Source organism: Dicentrarchus labrax, unplaced genomic scaffold, assembly GCF_905237075.1.
Source record: "Dicentrarchus labrax unplaced genomic scaffold, dlabrax2021, whole genome shotgun sequence".
Lineage (NCBI taxonomy): Eukaryota > Metazoa > Chordata > Actinopteri > Moronidae > Dicentrarchus > Dicentrarchus labrax.
The window spans coordinates 2,692,023-2,719,388 of NW_026136716.1; the positions used below are offsets into that span (position 1 = coordinate 2,692,023).

General features: G+C 43.0%; 1 protein-coding gene across 1 annotated transcript; it reads right to left on the minus strand.

Annotated features, from left to right (window-relative positions):
- Positions 1-1,199: 1,199 nt before the first annotated feature.
- LOC127378310 (methyl-CpG-binding domain protein 5) lies at positions 1,200-25,880 on the minus strand. Its single transcript, XM_051426914.1, has 10 exons — positions 25,744-25,880; positions 19,359-19,986; positions 17,311-17,413; positions 14,865-15,036; positions 12,154-14,559; positions 7,850-8,070; positions 6,655-7,761; positions 6,044-6,117; positions 5,130-5,205; positions 1,200-5,046 (listed from the first exon to the last, which is right to left on the minus strand). The coding sequence occupies exons 2-10, from the start codon at positions 19,469-19,471 to the stop codon at positions 4,984-4,986; spliced, it is 4,335 nt and encodes a 1,444-aa protein (XP_051282874.1). The 5' UTR covers positions 19,472-19,986; positions 25,744-25,880; the 3' UTR covers positions 1,200-4,983.
- Between the last annotated feature and the right edge of the window lie 1,486 nt (positions 25,881-27,366).

Below are 27,366 nucleotides of genomic sequence, written 5' to 3' on the forward strand. Positions count from 1 at the left end.
CTGATGAACCCTTCTTCTAATAAACGACTTAATGCTTCTGCTCTCACATGATCAATACAACATAAATAAATAATAGTGTTTTATTATAAAGCTGCAACATTAAAGTCATGCTTTAGTCTAATTATACACCCAATATAAAACTACATTATTCTGAATCACTTTAACTGAAATATTTCGACACTAAAAGGACTTTTATTCTGAAAAGTAAAAGAATATTCACTGGTTCAACACTACTTAGGTGTATTGCAGCTTTTTAAGGCGAGGTATCAGGTACAAATGGCAGTAAGTGGTTGAATTAGTTGATTAGGATGATATATTGTCTTATTATAACAACTGCACTTTCAGAAATGACTCGTTTTATAAACGATAAAAATGATTAAACTGTCAAAAAGCTGCTTGTGTCCTGCTTTGATGGCTCTCTCTCTCTCACACACACACACACACACACTGAGTCAGGAGTGTGTGCCGTGTTGCATTTTGAGGTTCAAAGTTCATTCTTAACCTTTGAAACAAGCAATCTCACCATGACATCCATTTAGCAGCTGTTCTGGAGCTTTCCACCCTCTCACATGACCTTCATCAGCAGAGTGAAACCTTCATTTTGGACAGCAACATGGACGAAGTGTATCATTTTATTGGCTTTATTTTTTTTATTATGACAAATCGGCACAACTTTGACTTCCTCCTGTAAAATAAACGAGAGCTCTAACGGCTACTAAAGGGACCCAGTGGCTGGATGTATAACGCTGATATAAAAACAAAGAAAAGCCATGTATATTTCTATTTTATTCTGTAGGAAATTCAGGCTTTTGTTTCCAGCAGGAGGCACGAGAGAGAGAGAGAGTCTGAGCTTATTTAAGTTTTATGAAAAACTTAATAATATGATGCATTACTTCACAATTCAGTATCCACATTGAATAATATCTGTACCACCTTTCCAACCATTATATCGTCCTTTTATTCTCCGTATTCCCAGGTTGAGGATGCTGTGTGCTCTCCCATTTGCCCACTAGAGGTCAGTGTGCAACAAGAAACACAGGCTTTAAGCTGTTCACATCTTTAACTCTACACTTTGGTCCCTTTTAATCAGATTTATAACTCGATAAACCAACTTTTTAAAATGCAGAATAAATAATAAAGTGAGAAACACAACGAGGAAACAAGAAAGAGGGAGCATAAACACACGTTACACAGTTAAGTTATTCAAGTAAGAGTGACCATGTTTTTAATATCTTAAACATCTTGTGCAACATTGTTCAAAATGTTACATCACTGCATGACCTGTAATGTTTCACAATATTTACAAAAAAAATGCTGCTTACATCAAACCATTAAAAAAAGTCCAAACAATCTCAAAATAATGGACTCTGACAAACTATCCCTAGCCCACATTAATGCAAAAAGAAAAGAAATAAACAAGAGAAATCAAGTGCACATCATACTTCACGCAAGTCTATTTTTTGTAAAGTATATATTAGTGAGAAAATATATACTTAATTACAAGTTGAAAAAATAAAATACTGACAACTAAAGGGTGGAAGAGGAAGAGGGAAATTAGATTCAAAAAGCAGAAACAAACAAGTTCACCGGGGGTAAAAAAAAAAAAAAAAAAAGATCACACTCACACCTCAAACACACACACACACACACACACACACACACACACACGGGAGGAGGAGAAAATAGACTGCACAGACCATCTCAAACACAAAAATGCTTTGAACTCTTGACCACAAATAACATGAAACTGATAGAACAGATTCATAACACATGGGTTCCCAACCTGAGACCGGGTTCCTGCATGTCATTGCACAAAAAAAACGAGGGGGGGTGTTTTGGGGGGGTCGGGGGTTTGTGGGAGGAAGAGGCAGAATGAACTTTACCAAAAAAAAGAGCTCACGTGTTCTCGACACCGAACGTCACATTTCGGAAAAACGGAGGATTTTCCTTGCCACAGATTACACCGACAACTCTGAGGTTCTTAAAAAGTGTGTGCACTGAAAAAGGGCAGGAGATATTATAGACATTTAAACAGACGTTGCCGTAACTTGACTCGAAATCTTTTGGAAATCTGGTCCTTGAACAGGTTGGATGTGAAAGGACGCTCCCATAAAGTCTCATATTTACCTTTAAATACTGATATTGTTTGACGTTGCTACATGTTTAGGGACTTTTTTTTTTTAATTTCAAAATGTCCTTGAGTTTTTCAGTAAGCACACAGCAACAAAAAAAGGTAAGAAATGTTTTGAAATTAGTGAGATCTCTTCAGAAGTGTGCACACATTAACAAAAATAAGATGAAATTGTTTACTTGGCTGTAATTGTTAGTTTGAGGCTCCTCCTTTAGGATATCAGGTACATATATATGGTAGTGTTTTCATGTTTTACAGAGTGAGAAAGAAGATAATCTCTTTATAAAGTAGTGTTTTATTGGGTCTTTCTTGCTATAAATGCAGAAAAGTTCAAGTAATTTAGCGGTATTTTAGTAGAACTTTATTCATGGAGGTTTAGTGTGTGCATCAGATGTTCTGATAAGGGTGAATTACAAATTAAAATGAAATTTGTAAAAAAAAACAAAAAGGTAAAGCTACAAATAAATTACTACTTCATGGCTCTTAGGTTAGGACATCTGAAAAAAAGATGAATATTGTTCCCAAAGAACTTTTTTTTTGTTGTTTTGAGGTTGAAAAACAGGCAACAAACGACAGCACGAGCTGTTGAAGGTGTGTACACAAAGAAAAAAAGGTCTCAAACAATCAAGAGATGCAGCGCTGCTAAGCTGTTGATCTTTGCCATCAATTGGTATATTGCACTTGATAATTGTGTAGTTAATTCAGCTTGTTGTTGGTTTTGATTCGGAGGTGAAGCTGCGTGTGCGTTTCACCCCAGAGTTTCCAATACTGTGAGCATCACTGTCGATTTTAAGACGGTTTTGAAACTTCGTAGTTAGTAGTGTTAAAACTGCATTTATTACCGAACATAAACGCTTTCTCAAGATGTGCATATTCATAAATAGTGTGGTCCTGTAGGCAGACGTTATGACATCCATGACACATTGTGTAACAAAAATAAGTAGATCAGAAAGCCTCGCTGTAAAAAAAAAAAAAAAAAGTGTTATCTGTAATGCTCACTTTTTAAATAAAAGGGAACACGACCTTAATGAATACATGATCTATTCACTGTTAAAAAACATACATATACACATATAAGGCTTGAGTTCTCAACTCTTGGTAGTATTATTGCCATCTAGCATATTTGTAAAGCTTAAAATAAATATGGAGTACTGTACATAAATAATTTACATCAAAAAGGCAAAAACAAACAAACAAAAAACAAACAAACAAGGCCCCTAAATGAGAAATGCTTTCACCGCTCTTGAAAACCGAGTTAGTGTTTCCTCATGATGATCTAGACTGCGCCTCTGAGGTTGGTTACTCTACCTAAAGCTATAGTTGTGGCAAAAAACCGACTACAGTCCAAAAAAATAAAGAAAATCACTGTACAAACGAGCACGAGAACATAATCACAACAACCAAATGACATAATTCATCAATGCAGCCTGTGATTCTTGGTTGTAGTTGAAGGAGAAATCCACCCAAACACTCTTTGTACTGGTTTATGTTGCATTGTGGGTGCTCAGTGTTAAGTGTAGTCTTTCTAAGAGAGGGGCGGTATTTTTAAAATCATCATTTAATACTGACATTTAACAGTAACAAAGGGAGAAATCCATCATATTCTACACCCAAAGGAGCAGGAAATAAGACCAGAATCCTCATATTATGCAAACTTTAACCAAGGGATTTCAAGGTTTTCAAGGATGAGCTGGTTATGAAAATATTCCTCTTTATTCTCCCGTCGTTTCACTAACGGTTGCGGCTGTTGTGGAAAGTCGTTCTGGGAAATATTTACCTAAAACTGTAAATTATTACGACACAAAAGTGACTTAACAGTGTGAAAGTGCCTGAAGGTGGATTTTTCTTTCAAAAACACGGCAGGTAAGCAACTTCTTTTTACGACGATTGGTAACCCCCCCCCCCCAAAAACAAAATCACCTGCCAACCAGAAAACTGATTCTCCAAATGTCATGATTTTTAGATTTTCCTGTCACTGCGACTGGCAGAGCAGATGAAGATTAACCAACACTGGCCCCAGCCGCTCGTTACTTCCGTTGAACACTTTCTGCTGGTAAAGTTCATTCTGGTTTTTTCCATCTCTCTCTCTCTCCCCCCGCCCACCCCCCCACCTCCCCCATACAAATGAACACTTAACTGGTTTGAAATTGACTTTCATAATGGAGAACTCATATACTCATGCATGTTCCACTGCTGTTCCCTTACAAAAAAAAAAAAAACAAAACAAAACAAACAGAAAAACAGCACGTCTTACAGTTCCTCATATAAAAGCTTTAGGCTGTATTCTTATTTAATCTATGCATGCGGCCGTATGCAACCGCATTTCTGAATAGAAACCAAGACATTGGTACACTTCTGCTTTGTTTTTGTACAATAAAAGATAAAATGTGCATTAGGTATGCTTGTACATGACATTGTACAATATTTACATACAATTCTTAATAGCATGAAATTTCAGGATTATCTATATACATATTGAAAATGTATCAGAAATATTTGGACTGTCTATTTTTCTTAAATATGTAAGGTAATGCTTGTAGCTTTTTTTTTTTTGTTTTACTATCTTATACTAGAAAAAAATAGTTAATTCAGTGAGCTGTAGACAAATTGCAACTGTTTTTGACGTTTTTCTCCATTTTTTCCTTTCATTATTTTTTTCTACAGTTAAAACTGTATCGGGAATCTCCAGCACCTTCTGTGGTCAGTCATTAAGTCAAGTTGAGATCATGGAACAACGATGTACCACTGAAAGTCCATGTGTAGCACCTGTTAGAGAGCTCAGATCGCATCAAGGCTGAACGGACGAAGTCTCCGAAGGCTTTGAGGACGTTCTTGGGCCGACACATTCAATGTTATCTGGATATCTTCCTCCTCTTGGGCTTGGGGAGCTTCACCTGACGATCCCTCGATGGGATCTGATGGCAGACGGACAGAAGCGTTACGCTGACGGCTGACAGGTAGACGGATTAAAAGCAATACTTTCTGTGTAAATACTCACTGTGCCCGACATCTTATCCAGCTCGCTCATGGCCTCGTGGATAGCAGCTTCCAAGTGATTATTCAGTTTCCCCGGTCTGTTGGACGACATTTATGTTTTACATTATTGGCATATAAGCTGATGTTGTGACGTCTGGTTGCTGCAGGGACCAAAACACTAATGTTTCAAGATCCTAACCACTAGGTGTCAGTGCTACCGTGGACAAACACCAACAAATTAATCATGCATCTGGTCATTCGCTAAACCCCTTCTCCAAACAGCAATTACCCAATCACAGCTCAGTGACCCTAACATGGAACGACTGGTCTGCAGAGCTGTTAAAGTTACGTTAACATTACGCCATTGGTCGATCAAGTGTTAGAGGTTTCTCATTGGCTGTTGCTTCTTCAAAATGAACGAACCTGGCTGCTCTCTGCACAGCTCAATGACTATTTCTTCTCCTCTGCTTATTTCTAATCCCACATACAGCTGATCTTTACAATAACCTCTTGAATTTATATCGTACAGCCTTTTATGTGTTCCTGTCGGGCGTCGCCTCTTCTGCAACTCTGCAACTTTAAAAAGGAGATGTGTGTCTGGAGCTGGTGCAACACTGGATCTGTCCTGCTCTCTATTGGATTTGGGGAAGTTTCCCGGAGATGATATCATGTATTTTGAGTTTGAACGAGCTCACAGAATTTGTTTCATCCTCATTATCTAGCTAGCTACAGCTGATAAATGTCATTTCAACAGACAAAACTGTTTCCAACACATTTTGAATAGTAAATCTACCACGGATAGCATTATAAACCGGAAAGCTTAATAGGTGTAGCAGTATGAGCAAGGCAGAAACCATGCAACCTGTAACTTTTCAGCATAAATCACAGACCCTTGTCGTTTACTGAAGCAACAATAAGGTGGGCGGGTTTACTTACTTCAGGCCTCTTTTGGCGGCTCGGTCAAGTGCCTCTAAGTCGTGAGTTAGTGTTTTTAGCTTCTCTGGTTCTACCTGGATGGAGACAAAACAAAACATCTGAGTACATTCAAGACTGGTTTGCTAGCAGATTGAGAATTTCCCACCAACCACCGATAAATGATGGTGAATTTGTTGTACTGTCTACCAGTTATTTGGCAGTCGTCCGTAGTAAGACCTCTTCTATTCTGAAATTTTGATTTGGCAGGTAGGATGGTGTAAGTGTTTGGAGCATTTTGAAATCCATCTGCCGCAATGGCCAGTGGACAAAAACGCTTGCTTCTTTCCTTCTGACTTTTCAGAGTTGCAATAGGTTTCCAGCTGGGGAAAACTTGGTTACAGTCAAATACAATTTATTCCGTCAACTTTACTTTCTGGCAGAATAATTTGCTGGAACCGAAAAACTCTATAAAACCTTTAATATGGTTTTATAGGGAACATTTCTGGCTGGTAAGTTTATTGATTCTACTGTACTAGCCACTGAAATCAGCCGTCACACTGCAGCCTCGTCTAGTCTGAAAATCCAAGTTGGCTGGTAAAATACTGACAGGTGGTCACAGACGGGTTCCTCACCTTGGCCTGCTCCCGCAGCTGCATAGCAGCGCTGTGCACTTGTTCGTCCCCGGCCAGCTTGGCAGGCCAAGGCGGGAAGCCCTTTAGCTGGCCCCAGACCAGCTCTCCCATGTTGAAAGTCCTGGACCGGTAGTGGAGCAGCTCTGAGGAGGGCGAGTCCGGCTGCCGCAGGTCCTCCTCGCTGCTCAGGCTCTTTGTGTCCGAAGGGCTGGGCGCCATACCGTTGAAGTGGCCGTTGTAGTGGCTGTAGTCTTTGGCTGTGGCCAGAGGTCCCTCTAGGCTAGTGGAGGAGCTTGGAGACTGGTCGTCCCCCGTGAGCTCCTGCCGTGGGGGGCCCAGGACTTCTCCGTAACCCCGGGTGTTAAAGTGAGGCGTGGCGCCGTTGATGTGGGCGCAGCGCTCCACCGTTTGCTCCAGACGCTCCTTGTAGTTAGCTGGTGTCCGGCTGCAGTTGTTGAAGCGATAGCCATCATCGAGAAACCCCTTATCGTGAGCCATGGCCAGACCGTGGTCGTTGGATCCCTCGGCGGGGCAGGGTGCGGCGGGGGCCAGGCTGACGGGTCGCTCCATGCAGGGACTACTCCTCACTTGGGTCGAGCACTCCAGAAACTCCTCACCTCCCCAGGCGCTGTTGTTGCTGTGAGTGTCGAAGCCGCCTCCGTGCTGCGCCTCCCCGTCCCACTGCCCTCTTGGAGTCCCACAGCCAGGCGAACGGAAGTAGTCGTTGGCCTCGTGGCTGTCTGGAGTTCTCTTCCCTGGATCCATGTTCTTCTGACCACGTCCCAGCCTCACCTGCCTCGGTCTGGATTGCTGGGGTAACGGCTCCCCTTCCTGGTGCCCGTGCAGGACTGTGCTAACTGCTTTCGGGAGGCTGACCGGCTCCCCTATAGAGGCAGTGAAGGCACTCATGGCGCTGAGGGCAGGCACCGGACTCGCCTGCGTGGTCCCGCTCACTGTGGTTGTTATGGTAACATGCATGCCCTTACTGGCGGCGTCCACCACGGCTCTGTAGATGGCGTCCACCGACTCTGGGCCTCCGCCAGGGCCTCTGTCAGGGCCCGCTGGAAGCCCCTCGCCCTGGGGCTGTGGGTGCGACAACATCCCCTGCTGTGGAAACAACAGCAAGGTCACAACATGACGAAAAATGTTTTTGTGAAACTATCTGAAATGTTAAAAATGTAATGTAAATGCACACCTGGTAGTTCTGGTAGAGGCAGGCCATGGAGCCAGCGTTGGCGTTGTTGCTGTCTGTGTATGGTGGGTTGTCAGAGAAGTGCTGCTGTCCCTGGTAGGCTGAGTGGGACACCACCCCCTGCTGCATGCCCTGGTGGACCTGCTGCTGGTACATCTGACCTCCGCCGGCGTTGACGTGTGGCTGCAGGCCGCCCATACCACAGCCAATAGATGAGGGATTTCCTGCAAAACAATGTACAATGTATGTCAAATGAATGTCAACTGGTGGACAGTAGAGAGGGAAAGGAATGATTGGGCTCACCGGGCCAAATACAAAGAATTATATATTCTATCACACACACACACACACACTATATGATTACTACCTAGTCTGTATTTGAGCTCAAACCACAACACAAACACTTTCACCTTTCCTGCAACAAACATCTCCCATAATTCATATTTGTTGAGTCACTAATTCCCTGAATGAAACAACTGTAAAAGAACATCAACGCACAATTCTGCTGCATTTCCATTCAAGCAATATACTGCATAAAAATACCAGAAAAATCTAAATTCATTACATGGGAAACTTGGGAAATAAATAATCGGACCAACAGGATTTACATCCCTGAGTGTGAATATTATGAAATTAGAAGTATTGATAAAATACTCCGCTCCAGTATTTAGTTTGTGGTGCTAAACTAAAGTCATATAAGTTCCAATGTTGAACACAAAAGGCGCAAAAAGTAGCGCATAGATCTCCAAGACAAAGTTGACTGATCTCAGTATCACCAGTTTATTCTGGCCACGTGAAACAAACATGCTAGTGGCCTTCTTATAGAGACTTTTACAATAAAAGAAAAAGTTGCACATTAACAATCTGTTGCACTTACTGACAGACACACGAGCCGCCCCGATGCGTGGTACAGATAAGACTTGTTAGCAAAGCGTACAAGGGCAGAACATGTACAACATATATCAAGGCCACAGATGTATCAATGAATGGAGAGAAAGCCCAGCAGCAATGTTATGCAGACAAAGCCGAAGCAACAAAATCTGTGAGGCCTAACGCTGTGTTTAGTGGGTGTGTGTGGACGAGTGGCGACTGGAGCAGCTGGTGAGATGCTACGTAGCTGAAGGGCAGCTGTGTGTGCTCTCCATTTTTTTTCTCCTCTTTTCTTTCTTCCCCTCTCTCTCTCTCTCTCTCCTCTCTAAAGCTGAGAGCCACGACTCGGCCAACCCCCTCCCCTCCCCTCCCCCCTTCCTCCGCTACTGCTATGATATAGTGACGGCTGTTGCCGGGGGACGTTGCCATGGGAACCGAGTGATGATTGGTGGTGCTGTCCACTGCCAGGAAGCTTGCTGGGGGAGTTGGGTGGGTGGATGAGGGGAGTTACGAGGGTCGGGTGGTGTGATTTTAGCCTGCTGGGGGATGGGGGGCGGTCAGCTGGGTGGCAGGATGTCTGGGGGCGGTTACAATGAACTTTGGGGTATTTGTTGATGGGGGGGGGGTCGCTAACTGTCTAGAAACAGATGGTTAAAGGCTAATGCTAAAAAGCCACTTTCAAAGAGCTTTCAGTGCTCTTAAGATCCCCAACATGTCATCCAAATTAGCTTCAAGTATGGGAAAATCTACAGAGGCACAACATCTGCTGTCTGGTGACAGAATATTCTTTAAATCCAAGAACCTGTGAGTTTATTCACTGCATTTGTCATCTGTGAGATTATCGAGATTTTTTATTTATTTCAAAAACACACTGGTGAGTTTTTTTTCCACTAGAGGCACCAAAGAGCAATAGTTTGATAATTGTTTGTATCACATGTTCATCAATCACAACAGGAGTATGTAGAAGCATGAGCACATTTAGTCCAGCTACTGCCGGGTGGTAGCTTTAGGCCTGATTTATACTTCTGCGTCAAATGTAGCCTCCCCAGAAACGTAACTACACGTCACAGCAACACAGGCTTCAACTACTGTGATCAGTCCGTTTGGTGTGTGTGTGCATTGTCTGACAATGGGAGGCGACTCATGCAAAACCCAGATGAGTTAATAATGCTGTTTGAGAATCCCTCTTTAAACACACACACACACACACACACAAACACACTCTGAGACAAGTGTGTCCTCACACAGACAAACAGGCACACGTGGGACGCTGCCTCGCTGCATGACATGTTCTTGTCTGTCTCCTCGTATTCCCTCGTCCTTTCGTTTCACGGGCAGCGGGGGGGAAAAGGAAACAAGGAAAATACAAGATAGATTGAGAGAGGGAGAGAGACGAGGGAGAGTTTCAGTTCCAGTCGCCATTGTTTGAAGTGCACGAAGAAACTGAACACAGTGGCGTAGAAACCCCAACGCCAACTAGTGCTTTGGTGGTGTTATTTGCAAATTAACGCAGACACAGCAGCACAGTATAAATGCTCTTTATACGTGGTTATCTACAGCCCAACCAGGCCAATGTTGGGAGTTTCGCAGTGACCAAATCCTGGCACAAAGAAATTAGCCATTTAAAATTTGCAAAAAAACACAGTAATATAGTAAAACTGGGCAACATAACTCGGAATAATAAAACAGGCGACAGAAGGAGGCAACAGGTTGCTTCAGTTCTTCCTCAGTATTAAATTCCTTATAGTGTTGAGTCAGACGTGCCTTCATGTTGGTTTCATTTATAATTCGCCATGGCTGTGTTTACTTTCTTTCTTTACTTTCAGTCAGTCTTCAAAATGAAGTCAAAATGAAGGCCACAGCTCGAACTAAAAGAAGGCAGGTGATGATCTTCATCAGTGTGTCGTTGTTTTGTTTGAGCCCAGCACTTGTTTTATTCTCTGTGCGCACAGAAAAAACAACACATGCTTCAATTATGCTGATTTAAAATGAGGATGTGGACAACTGTTTTCTTCCCATCCCTACAGAACTGGTGACAAACCTTCATACGCCACCTCCTGACCAACACAGGACCACCTGAATTTCAATGACCTGACGTAGGAGAAATACAGAATAACGGGGCACCTGGAGATAAGAACAGGTGCCCTGCAGCAGACCTTGGTGATATCTCCATTAGAAACCATACGAGGACACAGACAGACGCACAATGAATACATAAACTTGTAGTCCAGTCCAACAGCAGGCAAGAAAGGGAAAAAAAAAAACAAGATCTAGGGCTTTTCATTGCTTTCAAAACAAACCCTAACATGAACGCGCGTACACACAAAAACAGCATACAGTCACACACAAAGTCATTCACATGCACACAAATAAACAGAAGCACACACACTGTAATACACAAGTAGTCATAGGCAGGCACACACAGTCATTCAAACACACACACACACACAACAGCCTAAACCGTCATCAAAGGGTTCACTCCGATCTCTATTCAGGGTCTATCGTTACTATAGCGACAAGCTAGCTGGGAGAAGCTCTTTAGAGTGCCCTATCTGGGCCGCTTCCCTTAAAGCGTGATCCAGATCCCATTTCCATCTTCTTACACCATTGACTGATGCTAGCATACAAATAAAACAAAGAGAAACACTGGCTGACTGACAATTAGCTAAGGCTTCCAAAGATGAGGGGCCTGCTCATTAGCTCAGAGATACTGGAGGAGCCCGACTGTCTAGGCTCGGGGCCTATCACCTAAATCCTTTGGTTTTAGTTCACTCATAACCATAGAAACCACGTCTTCATCCAGCCATTAGCTTATCACGAGGAAGGGAGGGGAGGGGGACATTCATTAACTGATATCAACACCATCATCCAGCCCGAGGGAGGTCAGCTTGGACTGTGGTTGCTTACTTTGTGTCCTGTCAGTCGTTTTTAAATTCCACCAAATCATTATTTCTCTAAAGATTTTTAGAAATGGAACTAGTGGGATTAATAAATCTGCCATGTAATGCAGCTGAAACAATGATTATACCTGTTCAGGATCACTATCATTAATGATCTGACTGATTGATCGTCAAAGGCTGATTCTACATCCGTCCACTGCTGATGATCTTATCATTATTTTAGTGTTTACTCACAAACTCAGCTGGTGAGTCGCATGTGGAGGAGATTGTTCTTACTGACGTAGGCTACGGATACCAACGTGGTCCCAATAGACACCAACCACTGTGTCCACTTGCTTTACCTGGTCCGTGCCTGTAAAATATACATTGTGTCCATGGTCTGCCGTTGCAATACACAAACACCTTATTACAAAGACGGGTCAGTCCAAATAATCCTGAGTTACTGGTAAAATGTTTATGATTCTAGTGATATCCATCTCCACTGTCTCTCTACATATCACACAGTTACTGAGCAGAGTCGATGTGTTGATGGCTCACCTGTATCAGAGATGGTCTGTGTACAGCTTCCATCACCACCTCCATGTGCCATCACCACCATGTTAGTCCGCCCCATACTGTGAAGGAGGTTCTGCTGTGAGGGGTGAGGGCCAGGATGAGACAGCGGTGGGGGGTTAGTGTTGGGGCGTCCCAGCGGCATGCCATCAGGACCCACCGGTCCACCACCTGGCCCCATAGGCCCACAGTTACTCATGGAGGAGGCCTGCATTTGGGCCATCATGTCAGTGAACTGGCCTGGACGAGAGCCCAGATGGCCCCCAGAGGTGTCCATGTTCTGGCAGTGCTGCATGGCATCTCCTGGACCCCGCAGCCTCTGCTGAGCTAGCAGGTTCTGCTGAGGGCCACCAGGGACCATACCTGTGCTGTCGTTGTAGTGCAGCTGTGCAGCTCCTTGAGGACCAGACCCTGGGCCGGGGCTAAGACCTGGATGATGGCTGTTGCCAGCCAGGTTGTGGGAGCTCTGGCAGCTCATGGACTGGAGGAGCTGAGCCATGGAGGTGTTTGGGGGAAGGTTTCCAAGACGACCCACTTTTCGCAGCTGCTCAGTGACACTGGGTCCTGGCATGTGGGGTCCTCCCATGCCTCGTTTGTTAAGCATGTTGTAGACCATGTTGTTACTGTTGTCGTGGTTGACAGCAGCACTGCCTGACGACTGCCTCCGTTTGCGCATGGGGTCCCTCTGGGCCATGAGCTTGTCTCTAAGAGCCGCCCGACCACTCTGGCCCTCAGGAGTGTTGAGCAGCATGGTGGAGTTTGGCGGGAGCATTGAGTTTAAAGTGCTGTGTCCTTCCATGCCTCGAGGGCCGCTCATAGAGCCAGGGTGCCCGCCACCTCCTCCATTACCTCCTCCACCTGCCCCCATGCCTGCCATACCAACACCACCACCAGCCATGCCAGCAGTGCTGTTGCCAGCAGCGCTGAGTTTGTTTTGATTTGCTAGCTGTGCTTTGGCTGCGGCTGACAAGAGACTGCTGGCGGGGAAGGAAGCAGCATTTTGTTGGTTGAGGATCTGATTGAGGGGCATCCCCAGAAGTCCTGGGTGGCCTTTCTGGGACGTGCTGGGGGTCGTCAGAGAAGAGGATGATGAGGAGGAAGAGGTGGGTGAGTACATGGGGTTGCTGTGCTGCTGGGCGACAATTGAGTTTCCCATCCCAGGCAGCAGCTGGGAGTCTTTGTACTGGTGGAGTGCGTCAGTTTTGTTGGTGGAGGGGCTGGAGGGCATGGCTGGCCTGGGAGACCCCATAGCAGACCTGGGGGACCGAGGAGGGACCTTCATGGTGCCACATGGGGCCTGGTGCCCCGAGGGCATTGCAAAGTTCCCATGGTCAGAGGAGGTGGAGGATGAGCGTGAGCGATGTGGGGAGGCCTCCATTCTCCCAAGGGCAGGCCCAGCCATGTGGACAGGGGACGTGACAGGAGAGGGGGACATGGAGGAAGCCGGACCACCCTGTTGAGTCCTTTGAACATGGCCACCGTGACCCACAGGCCCAGGCTTCACTGTGGGTAAAGGTAAGTTGCTTGGCAAGGGAACGATGGCGGGAGGGGGTATGTTTACATTCATCATTGGTACCTGAGAGTGGATGTTAGGCTGGAAATTGGAGGGGTTTGGGGTGTTGGTGGGGGCCTGGCTGACTAGCTTGCTGGGGATGGGGTCCAGGATGCCTAAGGGGTCTTTTTCACAGGTCAACTGCCTTTTTTGAAGGGCACAGGATGGTGGTATGGATGGAGGAGGTGGTACGGGATGCACAGGGGGCTGTGTTTTATGGTGAAATGCTGCACGGGGCAAATCCATACCAGGGGGGAAGTTCCCCCGTGGCATGTTCATGTTCATGACAGGGCTTTTGGCAGTGGCCGTCGGAGAGAGGGGCGTGCTAGTCCTCCCTGTCATGGCGCAGGATGGCTGGCCCACAGGGGAGCCATGGAGCAATACACTGGGTGGGGAAAGAGGAGTCCTAGTGTTCCCATGGATGGAGGCGGAGCCAGGACTGCCGGCTCCTGGAAACCCACAAGGATTGGTCCTTGGAAAGCCCTCAGGGCTGCCTAGGGTGTCTGCACTGGGAGACTGTGAGCCATCTCCATACAGCTTAACACTGGAGGGAGGTGGGCTCAGCATGCCCCCATACCCAACCCGGTAAGGGGATTTGGGGCTCGGCTCCCCACTGCCCAGTCTCTGCGGCCTGGGGTAGCCAGGGTAGAGCTCTGGCTGCTGGGCTCCACCCATCTCTTGGGGTGGATACAGCCTCTGTTGCTGCTGTTGTCCAGCTGCCATCATCATCTTGAAAGGATTCTTGCAGTCTGGGCCAACAGCATTGGGCAGGCCATCGTGGGGTTTAGTCCTTATTGCTCGTTGATTTGTGGAATGCGCAGTGACCACAGATGATGTACCTTGAAGCCAAACAAAGCACATTTAAGTTAAATCAACACCAAACACTAAACTAAACAACTTAACAAACCAAAATTTGTATATAAAGTCTTGAATAAAGCCCAAATCCCTTGCTACATTGAGATTTCTGATCAAACTGGCTGCTATTATGGACTAAATTAAACCAACATTTACCTGATTGCTAAGGACCCGCAACCGGCTGTGCTTACCTCTGCACACTGAGTGTCAGAGGGATGCTATCAAACTGAAACATTGATTTTTTTGAGTTCAACTGGCCTGAAATAATTGGATTTACATGTACTCGTACCTCCCCCTGGACTGGTGAGTGTCAGAGGTGGGTGCGTCTCCATGCTCTTGTGCAGCGTAGCCACAGCAAGAAGCTTCCTCTTGTGAATGCAGAGTTTGGTGACGTCTTCATCTGCCTTCACATCCTCCGCTGTCCTCTGCTTGACGGCCGCCCCTGGGTCGAAGTTGAACACCTGAGGATAAAGATATGGTGATTTGAACCCATATAGATATAATATCAGATCCACCCATCCTTAATTATCTTTAATTATATATGAAGATATCGGTTTAGATGAGGGGTGAACATAACAGAGAGTGCATCTTGGAGTGATATCCCACATCTTAATGTAGCTAAGATTTCTATACACTTGACGTCTCAGAGCAGCAAAGAATCAACCTCCGTTTACACATACAGAGAGCCAGCAACGAGGTCAAACCAGCAACTGTATCAAACCATCAAACTTTTGTACCATCATTTCATTTTCTGTCGAGAGAAGAGGAATGTGGAAATATTGGACGGAGGAGAATGTTTTGGGGTTTGAGGATTTTATATCTGCTTCATCAAAACATAAATAATAGAGCAGGGAAGTGAACATTTTCACAGACGATACAGCCTGATAATGGCCTGATCCAACGGCCATGGTGTGTTGGGGACAAATTTAGCTTCAAGAAGGATAATCGGTCGGATTACCCCCCGTGTAACGTGATACAGTGGATGCCTCACAACACCCCGACATTTGTAGTTTGGTCCCTTCGCAGAGATCAGTGGAAGTGGTCTGCCTGAATTCATTTCATACATGCTGAGCATATGGGATGGGAGCAGAGAAGTTGGATTATACTGCAGGAGTGGTGTGAGAGCTTTCTCTGGACATTCTTATACAATTTTCCACCATGGAAACTGGTCACTATTGGAATTCATGGCAACTGACATTAATTTAGGCTGACCACAACCCACTGTGCTTCCCTGAAGGACAAAACTACAAACTTTTTTTTACGGCCACCTTTCAAGCTGACAGGGGTGACTTTTTGATACTCAAAAGAACATCTCCAACAAAAACAAAAGCATCACTTTAACAATAGGCCTGTCAGAAGTTGTTTTCACCTTGGTTTGAGTAGTGTGACACCATTTCCTCCTCACAGACATGTTTACTTACTCTTACCCTCTATCACTTTCCCTCCTTCCTAGCTGCAGTAACAAATGTCAGATAAGTAAATGTGTCCTATCTTGAGGCCAGGACATGTAGAGAGCGGATTGTCTACTCTGAATTAAAACGATCATGTACTCTAAAGCATTTAGCCAACACTGGATTGTGTTTTAGCCGGTTGCAGCAGTGTCAAACAGGTAATATAAGGACTACAGTATGCGATGGAAGAATGCATTAAGGATGTTATCTTTTATGAACATGTTTTTGTTTCCTTAGAAAGAGCCTTTTATAGCTACAGACACCACAGGCCGCCCTCTATGGAGTCTGCCATGTTGAGCTGCCATGTTTCTACAGTAGCCCTGGACTGTAGTAGACTGGATCTTTTCTGGCTAACAATAATTTAGGTCAGCAACCAACCCATCTGTCCTTTTACAAATCTCTTCACTGTTACCACTGAAATAAGGAGGAAACAAACCTGCCTGACGCTGGTGAACTCCTCTTGATGTAGCTATATATTAACTAGCATTTTGCTGACATTCACTACCTTAAAATGTGATTTCTTCAAGTTTTTAAAGAAATTTTAACCATCTTCTAAATTTGGTTTCCCTTTCCTCACTGATGAGCCTAGCCTGTAGCATATCTAAGTACAGGAAGCAGGTTTATTTAGGGTTATTGGAGCACAGAGCAAAAAAGGAAACAACTTAGGACAGTTAAATTCTTGGCAAAGAAATTAAACGTTTCAATAATTAAACCATGAAATTATATGATGCTCATGGAAGTTTTTCCCATTTCTGTTCAGTCAGCACTGAAATGGACCAATCAATCGTATTGGCATTAACTTCTCTAAGAGCAACTATCAGGAAATATGCTCACAAAACCAAAAATATTCTCCTTACAAATCTAACTTTTTTTTAGTGTTACACTTCATTGTCTCCGAAACAGCAGTGACAGGATCAGACACACGATTCCCCAAACTAAACCAAAATCCTGTTTGACGTCATCTGCTATTGCACGCTTGGAATCACATCACATCTTTTCCCCTTTTTCTTTTTTTTTTTACATTCCAGTGAACAGTTGATGAATAAAGCCAAGAATACCATTTCTAGTACAGAAATGCCACCTGCTAATGCAACTGATTGATTGACAGAAGCCCCCCACCCCCCCCGCTAGAGACCCTTGTTTAGCTGTAATTTTTAAACAACATTTTAAATTTCATTTGCAGACTGGGACCTCCATCTTCTGAAGCACCAGCTAAGAGGCAGCTGTAAAATCTCTGCACGGCTGCTGCGTTTTAAATGAACCGGGACAAAAAAAAAAAAATACCTTGTGGAGGATGAGTGGGCACTCCAGGCCGCATTTGCAGGTTCCATCTGTCAGCAGGTAGGTCTTCACCTGCTCCAAGCTGGACAGCAACGAGCCACTGGGACTGCACACGGAAAACAACAACAACCACATTAGAGGAGACTTCAGCTACAGTACAAATACCCTTCTAAAGATATTACATGCGGCAGCACTTATTTGCGTTGTTTAAAATGGGTTTTTGCATAGCATTCAATATTTTTGGACTGAAAAAACGATAATGTTACTTAACTAAACATTCTGCATTATTGTGCAGAAATTTGTGTTTAATGTTTATTTATTTATATTATACGGGTTGAGTGATCCCACCACAAATTTATTCCTGATTCAAAAGAAGAAAATAAACCATCGCACACACTGACAGACACACAAATGATGTTTTTAGGTGGGTTAGCCACTCCTCGAGGCAGCTTTTGGTGCAGGTTTCACAGGCTTGCAACCATGAAATCAAACAGTAAAAACCTCCCACTTCATAGCGCTACACTACAGTGGAATTCTACCATCCATATGAATTAAAAACAATAATTGAAAATGTGCCATGTGAAGAAGGAGGAACCTGTATCATACTGGCAGCAGACAACTGGGCAGTAGGCCTATAATTTTTAATAAAAAGTCCACACAGGTCTAGTTTATTATCTAATCAATATATTGCTCTAATGCATATTTAAATGCAGACAGTAGCTAATACATGGAACTGTCAGCTTGGACATTCAGCTGGAAAATTAAGAAATGAGAGGGAGCTTTGTGCCCAAAAATAGAGGAAATCCTGAAGGATACCTCCTGTGAAACATTTCAAACTTGCCACCACTGAAATAAGAACAGCGTGTACCAGTGTTTGATCCTATGAAACATATACACTGATAAGTCGACGTAACAACCAGTGGCTGAATCATCAGTCAAAAGCTGCTTTTTTTGAAAATATCTACTGTGAGGATCTACAACTGCACATCCCTGAAGCAAATGTACGCTTTCAATGTAAAAGAACATGAGCAAATACAAGTGTGCGGTGACAGTATCAGGCCACGGTCACAGAAGTAGACAGGATTCTTTCCAACACCAAAAATAAACCTGACACCAGCCAACTGCTTTAGTTCATTGTGGCTGATAAATACACGTGCTGGCGTTCATATGCCGGGAAGGACACCAACTTCCAGTCCAGATGACACAAGGACTGGTAAAGGATCCAACTCATTAGTCAAAGTCCCCCGTTGCACGAGTGGATTTTTGTAAACGAATGATATTGAATGGTTTCTTAAAAAAGGAGGAAAAAAGGCTTGTGAAATTTGCCAGTCACATTTAAAATCTACCAGAATTTGGAGGTTATTTTCCTCGTCCACGCAATTTTGTGGGCTGTAGTTTAACTGCGTCAAGGGATCGCTTACTGCAATGTTACCACACGTCTCCCAGCAAACAAATCTGCTGGGTGCTCTTTGATTGATTGACAGCAGAATCTACTTTTGGTCACATTACGCACTAGTGATGAAACAATTAGTTGATATTTCTGACAACAATTTCAGGAACCGATCAATCGCTTAAGTCATTTATTGTACAAAAACAATCTCTGGTTTCAGCTTCTCATATGTGAGGATTTGCTTCTTGTCCCCGTTTTATATCAATATAAACTGAGTATCTTTCTGGACGTCACAAGGATGTAAAGTTATTAACAGAACATCAAAGAGATCATTTCAAATTTAAAGTTAACTTTATTGGCATATATTCAGATTTTCCTTAAAAAAAATATAAAAATGTTGCCTAATTTGCTTTGTCCAAACTCACAGCCTCACTAAGTGCCCACAGTTGGTCGAGCTAAAATGATTAATTGACGAGTTGTTTTTAAAGCAGAAAAGTCCGAAAGTCTCCGATTCCAGTTTCTTCAATGTGACTTTATATTTAATTAAATATGGGTATCTATTAATCAAACTGCTCATCTGTAATTTATCTCCAACCCTGGGAAGCAGACTTGCTTGCACTCAAATCTGCTTGATGGATTTGTTGATGAATTTTTTTCTTACCTTATGTATATGACCCCGCCGCCGTGCTCCGCCTTGCGCCGCCAGCCAATGGGGACCTGGACAGGGACGGCCTGCCTCTCATCTCCCGCCTCACAGTCCTTTCCTCCATTCATTGCTCCACTGGTTTTGCGCTCGACACCTCAGAGGTACATATATCAGACATCAACCAGTGTCTTCGCAATGCACGTCATGTTCGTCTTCCAAAGCCGTGGTGGTGGTGGAGGTGGTGGGAGGGTTTGCGGAGACGGGTGGAGCTGCAGGATTTATGCTTGAATGTAGGACTCTGCTCTCAGGTGGAGCTGATGAGGTGGTGGGTGGGTGGGTGGGTGGTCGGGTAGGGTGAGGCGAGCTCACAGCAGACCCTACCCTTTGGTTCTCATGGCTACAGTGCTGAACGGTATGTGGACTTCCATTACTGCATCTTGTCATTCAGAGCCATCCGACTCAGGAAGATGCCGGTTCAGTCGGGAGTCGGCGTGAGCTGTGCTTTTTTAACGGGGAAAATCTTTTATTATCAATTCTTTACCATTTGTCTTTTGCCGCCCAGGATACAGTCCCTCAGTCGGAGTAGAGTGTGTTCAGCATATTGGCTCCCAAACGCAGTTGGGTAATGGTATTCCCATGGTTCCTGTGTGGGCAAAAAAGAAGGGGAATGCACATAAATTAATGGTCAATAAGGTCCTTTTCTTTTGCATTAGTAGAAGTCTATAATTGAATCTGCTCTGGGAATGGAAGACATAAAAGCCTGTTTAATTTTTGATGTCTTTTAATTTACAACCAGTTATTTACATTGTTCAATCAAAATGCAAAAGGATTGTTAGAAAAGCTATTTTTAAAATGTTTTATCACAACAGCAGATCCTAAGTCAGAAAAACACTGTCTAGCTAAAAATGAGGAATCCAAAACTTCAATCCCTTCATTATTTACAGTCTTTATACTGGTCAGTTTCTTGCTGACACATTCTGACAATTACATTGACTTTGCCTGAGTCACACTATTGATTAGCTGCCTGTCATGCTACACCACACAAAGAAAGCATTTTTTGGACCAGTTATTAGAGACATATAAATTGAGTTTCACAATAGTCATTGTAGTAGATTTTAATGGTACGATAACCACTATAAACACTAAAACACATGTACATTAAACAATAAACATACATTTTTATACCATGGTATTCTGTGGTATCAGTATATCACTGCAATCCTGGTCGATTAACTGATTAGTTGATTGGCAGCTTATCAAATAAAAAAAAAATACAGCACTTTCTGGTAGAGCACTTTGTTATTATAACATATTATATATTTTGGGATGTCACGATTAGGTTGTTTTTTTTGGCCTAGACTTTAGGAAGTCAAACACAGAAACAGCATAGAGAATCTGGAGAATTTAGTTTGAAAATAAAATGCCGTGTGCAGACTCCAGATCAAATTTCACCAGGCGAGAAGTCAATCAGTCAAAGACTTTAGGCAGAGAAACAAACTATTTTCTTTCCTTTTAAAGGATAAAATAAGACAAGTAAACGTTGGGCAGGCAGTGCGCTGTGAAGATGCTCCGCTTTGTGGCGACTTTATTGGGCTGAAAGTTGCCAGTTAACAGGGTCACAGACCCAGGAGGAGGCACTGAGATGAAACATTATCCCACCGTACCTTTTACAAAATAATTGGCAAAACAAAAAACGGTGAACAGGTAAATTCCTTAACCATGACAGCCTTATTTTATTGTATGAGCCAATCTGAAATGTATTATTAATATTTCATTATCTGTTTAGGAATAGCTTCTACTGTTCTAAGTCAAGAGGGTTGTTTTTTGAGAGTGCAATGTTTTACAATAAACTAGAAGATCAGTAGCAGACCGGGCTCTTTATATTGCCAACACTGATCAATTTAATCTGTCCAAATACTGATCTTACAGGTCAGCTCAGGATATCACTGCATACATTCAAATGCCTTCTTATCTCACGGTACAAATACTGCTGGTTGAACACTTGAATTGGACATCATAAAGGTGTCATAAAGGATTATTTAACATCAAAACAGTACGCAACAGACAAACAGCAAATAATATCCAATAATACTACGAACAGTTTGTCCTCCGGTCTCAGATAGTGAATTTCAAACACTAGAAGAAACCCATCAAAGCTGGTATATCAAGCTGAATTCAGTATGTGAGTGATGGAGCTCCATGTAAAGCCTCCTCTCAGCAGCCGGTGCTGCTGACTCATAACTGCCCTGTGAGCTGCTGAGACCAAACCCAGTGACACTACCACAGAGGACGAGAGGTACGGAGGGGTGGTGCTGCCCGTGGCACAGGCAGAACCAGGCAGCAGATACGTATACGCTGTTTATCTGGAACTACGCAGCAGCAACAGTCGGACCTCATCGTCTCAGGAGAGGTGGTACGCACCTCCCCGATCTGAGAAACTACCACATCGTTAAAATCTAATTTCCCAGAACTCCATGTTTGGAAAATGCAGAGGTAACTGAGAGAGCATAATGTCTATTGTTGTGGCCACACTAGAGGAAAAAAAACATATATTTTCCAACAAGAGCTTTGAGTTTAATGTTTAACCTCCGTTTTTAAAAAGGTTTCTATTTGGTATTTTGTCTTTTTTTGTTTGCTCGAATCAGAAAGAGATGATTTTAAGTGTCTTAGCCAAATGTTTTCATCTCAACCTTTTGGCAAAGCAACACTCCTTAAAATATACCCCCCTTGCCTAATGTGAAAGCACAAATTTAAAATCTCAACTATACCCATTTTACTGTCCACCTCTCCCCAACCATTTCCTGACTTCCAATGAACTACCACGTCCAAATTACACACGGCACCTGCTAATCTGTAACCTTTTACTGCAGGCTGATCTTTTTTTAAGATTACGTTTTTGGCCTTTTCACATTTATTGTTCACAGACAGATAGATAGACGGAGGAAAGACTCACAAGCCCGTCTCTAAATGCTTCAGTCAAGTAGTCGTGTGCTTGTTAAACACATGAAGCAGTTTGTTTTCAATATGGAGGAGCAACTGGGGAAGAGCATCGTATGTTAGCAGTTCAAATCTATTAATTGCTTCAAGTAATTTGCCATGCAAGAGTTGTGCTTTCCTCTGTTTTATATCATATTAAACTGACAACACAAGACATGAACACATAATATAAAGACATCGCCTTGGCATTTTTATACTAATACCGAGCAGCCAGCGTCAAGCTCACTGCTACTTCTTAATAAAAGTAGTAATCAAAGAGCAGAAAATCTACTCTGCTCTCTTTCTCCAGGTATTTCGCCACTGAAACCCAGTTCGTAATACTTTCATCGTGGCCAGAGCTTCCGGGTCTGTGAAGTGAAGCCAACCGAAGTGTCCTAAAGAGGCAGTGAGCTGTTGTCAGAAACATATTTTAGTGTACCATTTAGTTGACTGTTAACTACACGTGAACGTCTCGCAGTGCTCACGTGGTCGAGAGCCAGTTGAAGACAGTAACGTAATATTTATCAGAGCTTTATGAGTGCACAATGTTAGCCACCATGGACCGTGTATGTGTTAGGTTGTGCGCCAGGACAGCATAAAAGCAATTAGAAGAGATACAATAATTTAAAGCGATGACGTGAAGTGCGATTGATCCGGCTGCAGCAAAAAGAAATAAGAAAGGATAAGTGGATCCTGAATGTAATCCTTTAATAAAATGCCCCCCCCCCCAAAAAAAATGGAAACGATTTCCTATTTTCCTCCCCAATATAATATTAAGAGACACTTTACTTTTTTTAGTGAGGAAAGAACAAATTTTGGCACAAAACCGTCTTGTATGTGACGGGAATCCTACACAGTTTGGCCTTAATCCAGCTTCAAAACTTCATACGAGCAGTATGGGACAAGGGAAGGACACGGGGAAAAAGTTGCTGCAGAAAAAAGAAAAAGACATAAATACAAGAGACTTACAGCAATGCAGTCTCAGAAAGAAAGAAAAAAATGTTTTCGATAAGAAATTGCATCAAAATGACAAGTGGAACCAGAGCCAAAGATTGAGTAACTGAGTTTGCGGTCCATTAAGATTGGCAGCTTATGTAAATGAAAGTCTCAGTGTCCAAATTTTAAAGGATACTATCAGACAAAGTAGCTCGTGTGCATTTCATTAAATGGTTAAGATGCGGTTTTCTTTCTCTCATGCCTTGCTGGTATCATTAAAGTGGTTGTTATTGTGATATTTGGTGTTATTTTACAGCAAATTGAACGCATCCTACCCGCTCTTTATCTACTGTAGATCATTTCAGCTTTACGTCTGACTTTCCCTGTCAAAAAAAAAAGGTCTATCGAACCCACAAATCACTAACACTTCTAATTATCCTGACTCACTCGGACCAGAAAATAAAACAAACTTTTCTTTATCTACTAGCTGGTACAGCAGACGATAAAGGTTTACGCCGACTCATTATTCAGTTAAATAAAAAAGATTTTAAAGGAGATAAAGATTGTTACACAAACCAGAAGCCTTAATTCTTTTACTTAAGGCGAATTATAAACGATAAGGAGCGATGACAGCCTTTTTTTTTAGACCTGTTAAATCAAAGGGAACCCTGAATATGCCTCATAACAGCCCCTTTCCCCAACATGATTTATGGTCTGGTTAATTTATCACATACTAGGTAAAGCCAGGGGTAAATTACACCTTAAACACAGACAGCGTTATCATGTCACACGCACAATAATAGGAGTTTTAGTACATATAAACTGAGGGCAATGATGTTGGAAGTTACAGCGACACTGATAAATACAAATGCAGATCACACTGTTCTGGTGGCATTAAAGAGATTAAACCTTTTTGTTTAAAAGAAGTCGCAATACATCGCAATATACTGAATCACCACCTCGTAATTGTACCGCCAGACTCTTGCCAGTACACAGCACTAGTCACAAATGCCACCTCTGAGCATTTGGTGCATTTCCATCTGCATTTAGAGTCCACTTGTGATCAGATCTCTCTCTTTAAAAGAAATAAATAAAATATGCATTTAGTGCAAAGTGAAGATATGTTGTCAAATAAAGCAAGAGTGGAGAGAATAGGCAGCAATGCAAGGTACCTGCACAAAGCATGAAGTGTGTGTGTGGAGAATAATCCCAGGCATGATTTAAAATATATATATATATATATATATATTTATTTTAAAGGGTATAGGACAAACTGTGCAACACCAAAATGCTCCAACAAGCCTCTCACTGAAGCAAATCCATTAATTCTCAACCTAGCATTTAAATCTTGCTGTAACCCCATGGAGTTAGCTACGGCTAGCTTCAGGGATCAAACCAGCCACACAGTCCCTGCAGCAGCCCTCAAAGTTGACAGCGAGATGACAAGACTTTTTCTCCCCCCCCAAAAAAACCCACCCACCCTCCCTACAACCGGAGAGCAACCCACCCCCACGCTGGTGTGCGTTAACCAACCATACCTGCTTTAACCGTTAGATAATAGCCCATTAGCTCGTTAGCCTCGGACTGCCCATCAACTGAGTGTTGCTTTTATTATAAAAAAAAAAAAAAAAAAAAAAGGTTTAAAAAAAGCGACAACCGTGCGGCGTTCACGGGTTGCTTCAAAATAAATAAAATAAATAAACAAAACTCCTCCGTCTCCGCGTTAAAGTAGATTAAATTAAAACACATAATGGCCGTGTCAACAAGCCAAATCAACCCGGAGCTTCACGAAGCATAGCGGAGCGTCTGGAGCTAGCCGTTGGTTAGCCGGCCGTTGGTTAGCCGGCCGTTGGTTAGCCGGCCGTTGGTTAGCCGGCCGTTGGTTAGCCAGCCTGCTAGCTCGTTGTAACGATAATGAATTAGAGGGCGAGCTCGGCTACGCTAATTAACGTTTTAGCATTTAATTATCGAACCGTAGCCGGGAGTGCACCAACCGGATCCCGACTTTAAATTGTCGAAGTAAAAAAAAAAAAAAATAAAGCAGCTAGGCCCGCGTTAGGTTTTCTTTTTTTTTTTTTTTTTTGAGCTAGGCTAAGCTAGGCTAGGCTAGGCTAGGCTAGGCTAGGCTAGGCTAGGCTAGGCCAGGGCCAGGCCGAGTTAGCACGGATTAGCCTAGCATTGCTGGCTAACAGCCGTGCAAAGCCCGTTGCGTTCGCAGAGAGAGGGATAGATGGACAGAGGGAGAGAGAGAGAGAGGAGGGGGAGAGAGAGAAGCGAGAAGAGAGAGGCGCTTTTTAAGGCACTAACGCTTCTGTCTGCGTCAAATCAACCCGTAAACAGTCCCTCATTACCCGGGCATCCCGGCGACCGCGTACCGGCGCCGAAACAGTGCAAAAAAAAAAGGACGAGCAACAGAGCGTTTTGTGAGCTTTGTTTCAAATAAAAAAAAATAAAATAAGAATAAGAAGAATAAGAAGAAGAAGCCTACCCATTAGTTCTCTCTGCCTCTGCTGGTTCTCCTACACTGGGATATTGGAAATGATGGAGAGCCGCACTGCGCATGCGCGGCAGGAGCAGCCAGCAGATGGGAGAGGTGATGCACCTCCAGTGCTCTGGATGCACGGAGCTCTGGCGGGGGCAGAAGTTGGGGATGAGATGTATCAGCACGTAAAAGAGTGGAGAACAACTGGATGTGTGGGTTGTTTGTGTCAAGTGATAGGGTATAAGATTGTGAAGCCTCTGATTACCAGGTTGTAGCCTTGTTGTTGTTGTTGTTGTTGTTGTTGTGAGGCACTGATTGTGTGAGGGAAACAAGCGCAGATAATTTCTGCATTTAAAAAGCTGCTGAAGCCCAAAAATGGTGCAGAATTACGGATATTAATGGTATTTCTGCCAGGGTTAAACAAGGCGTGGGAAGCAGCATTTAAATTAAATTAATTCGTGTTAAACTTGAAGTAATTATGGATGGTGTAATGATTTAGAAAGCGGCTGACAGATATATATAAATTTGCTGGCATCTGTATAAAACAAGGTACAACAAGATTATTATTATAATTTGTCAAGGATAAAAACATGGTGTGATCTTTGCTCTGATGTATCTCTATCAAAAGCTATTTTCAAGTATGCATATTTAATATATTGTCTGGAGATGAATAGAAACGAATGTCCGCATGGAAGAAAGGGGGTTAAAAATGAAAAGAGGGTATTCTTTAAAGCACACAAACCTCAGTATGAAGCAGAAATTTCACCTGATTATCTCGTACTCAAAGTAAATATTCATTATCAAGGTTAAAGAGAGAAATCACCCTCTCGTTAGTGTAACAAAATGCACTAATAATGACCCCATTAACAGTAAAATAGTTATTTTACTAATAGCTTGGAGGTAGTGTGTCGTATTAATGAGGCATATTGTGTTAATGAGATTATTACACTGTTAGGCTGCAAATTGTTGTAATGTTAATAATTAATTACATTGATTGGAAGGTTCCACATTAAAACTTTTATCACCGGCTGAATCGTCACTTATCGCCATGATGAAACATCCAAGAGCAGGAGACAAAAAACTACAATTCTTAAGCCAAACAAACACCCCAATCACCGGAACAGCTGGTGGGATTATTGAACAGAAAACACCAGTAAGGTGCTCTTGAGCAACATTGTTTTATTGTGTTGATTTCCCAGTTAAGACTAAGTGAAAATCTGCAGATATAAAACATGGCACAGTGGTAAATACAAATAAAAAGGTCACAACAGCAAAAGAAAAAGGAAGATTCAGTCTCCTGAAGTGAAAAGAAGATGCTGCTCAGGGTGCAAATGCTTGAGTTTTGTCTGAAGGTCAAACCCGAGGAGACATTAAATTAATTCAGTGTACGGCTGCTGTAAAAGGAACGCTTCATGTATTTTTAAGGGCAAACACAGAGCTGAATGTGCGAGCGGAGAGTTGTATTTTAGAATAATGTGACAGGCTAAATGTGAGCGGAGACTGGGAGACGATTTGCGAGATATCTGGTGCCTTTCATTTTCATCAGTCAACCCAAAAGCCACAGGAAGCGTTTAAGTATCTCCAGAGCTTCATCATCATTGTGAATGAGTAAAAGATGTTTGTTATGCA

Bases quoted from the DNA above. Each gene is read 5' to 3' on its own strand.
- LOC127378310 (XM_051426914.1), bottom strand. From the start codon at position 19,471: ATGAATGGAGGAAAGGACTGTGAGGCGGGAGATGAGAGGCAGGCCGTC. The intron at 15,037-17,310 runs GTATTTTTTTTT...CTTTATCCTCAG, and splicing joins GCCCACTCATCCTCCACAAG to GTGTTCAACTTCGACCCAGG. The intron at 7,762-7,849 runs GTGTGCATTTAC...TTGTTTCCACAG, and splicing joins GCCTCTACCAGAACTACCAG to CAGGGGATGTTGTCGCACCC.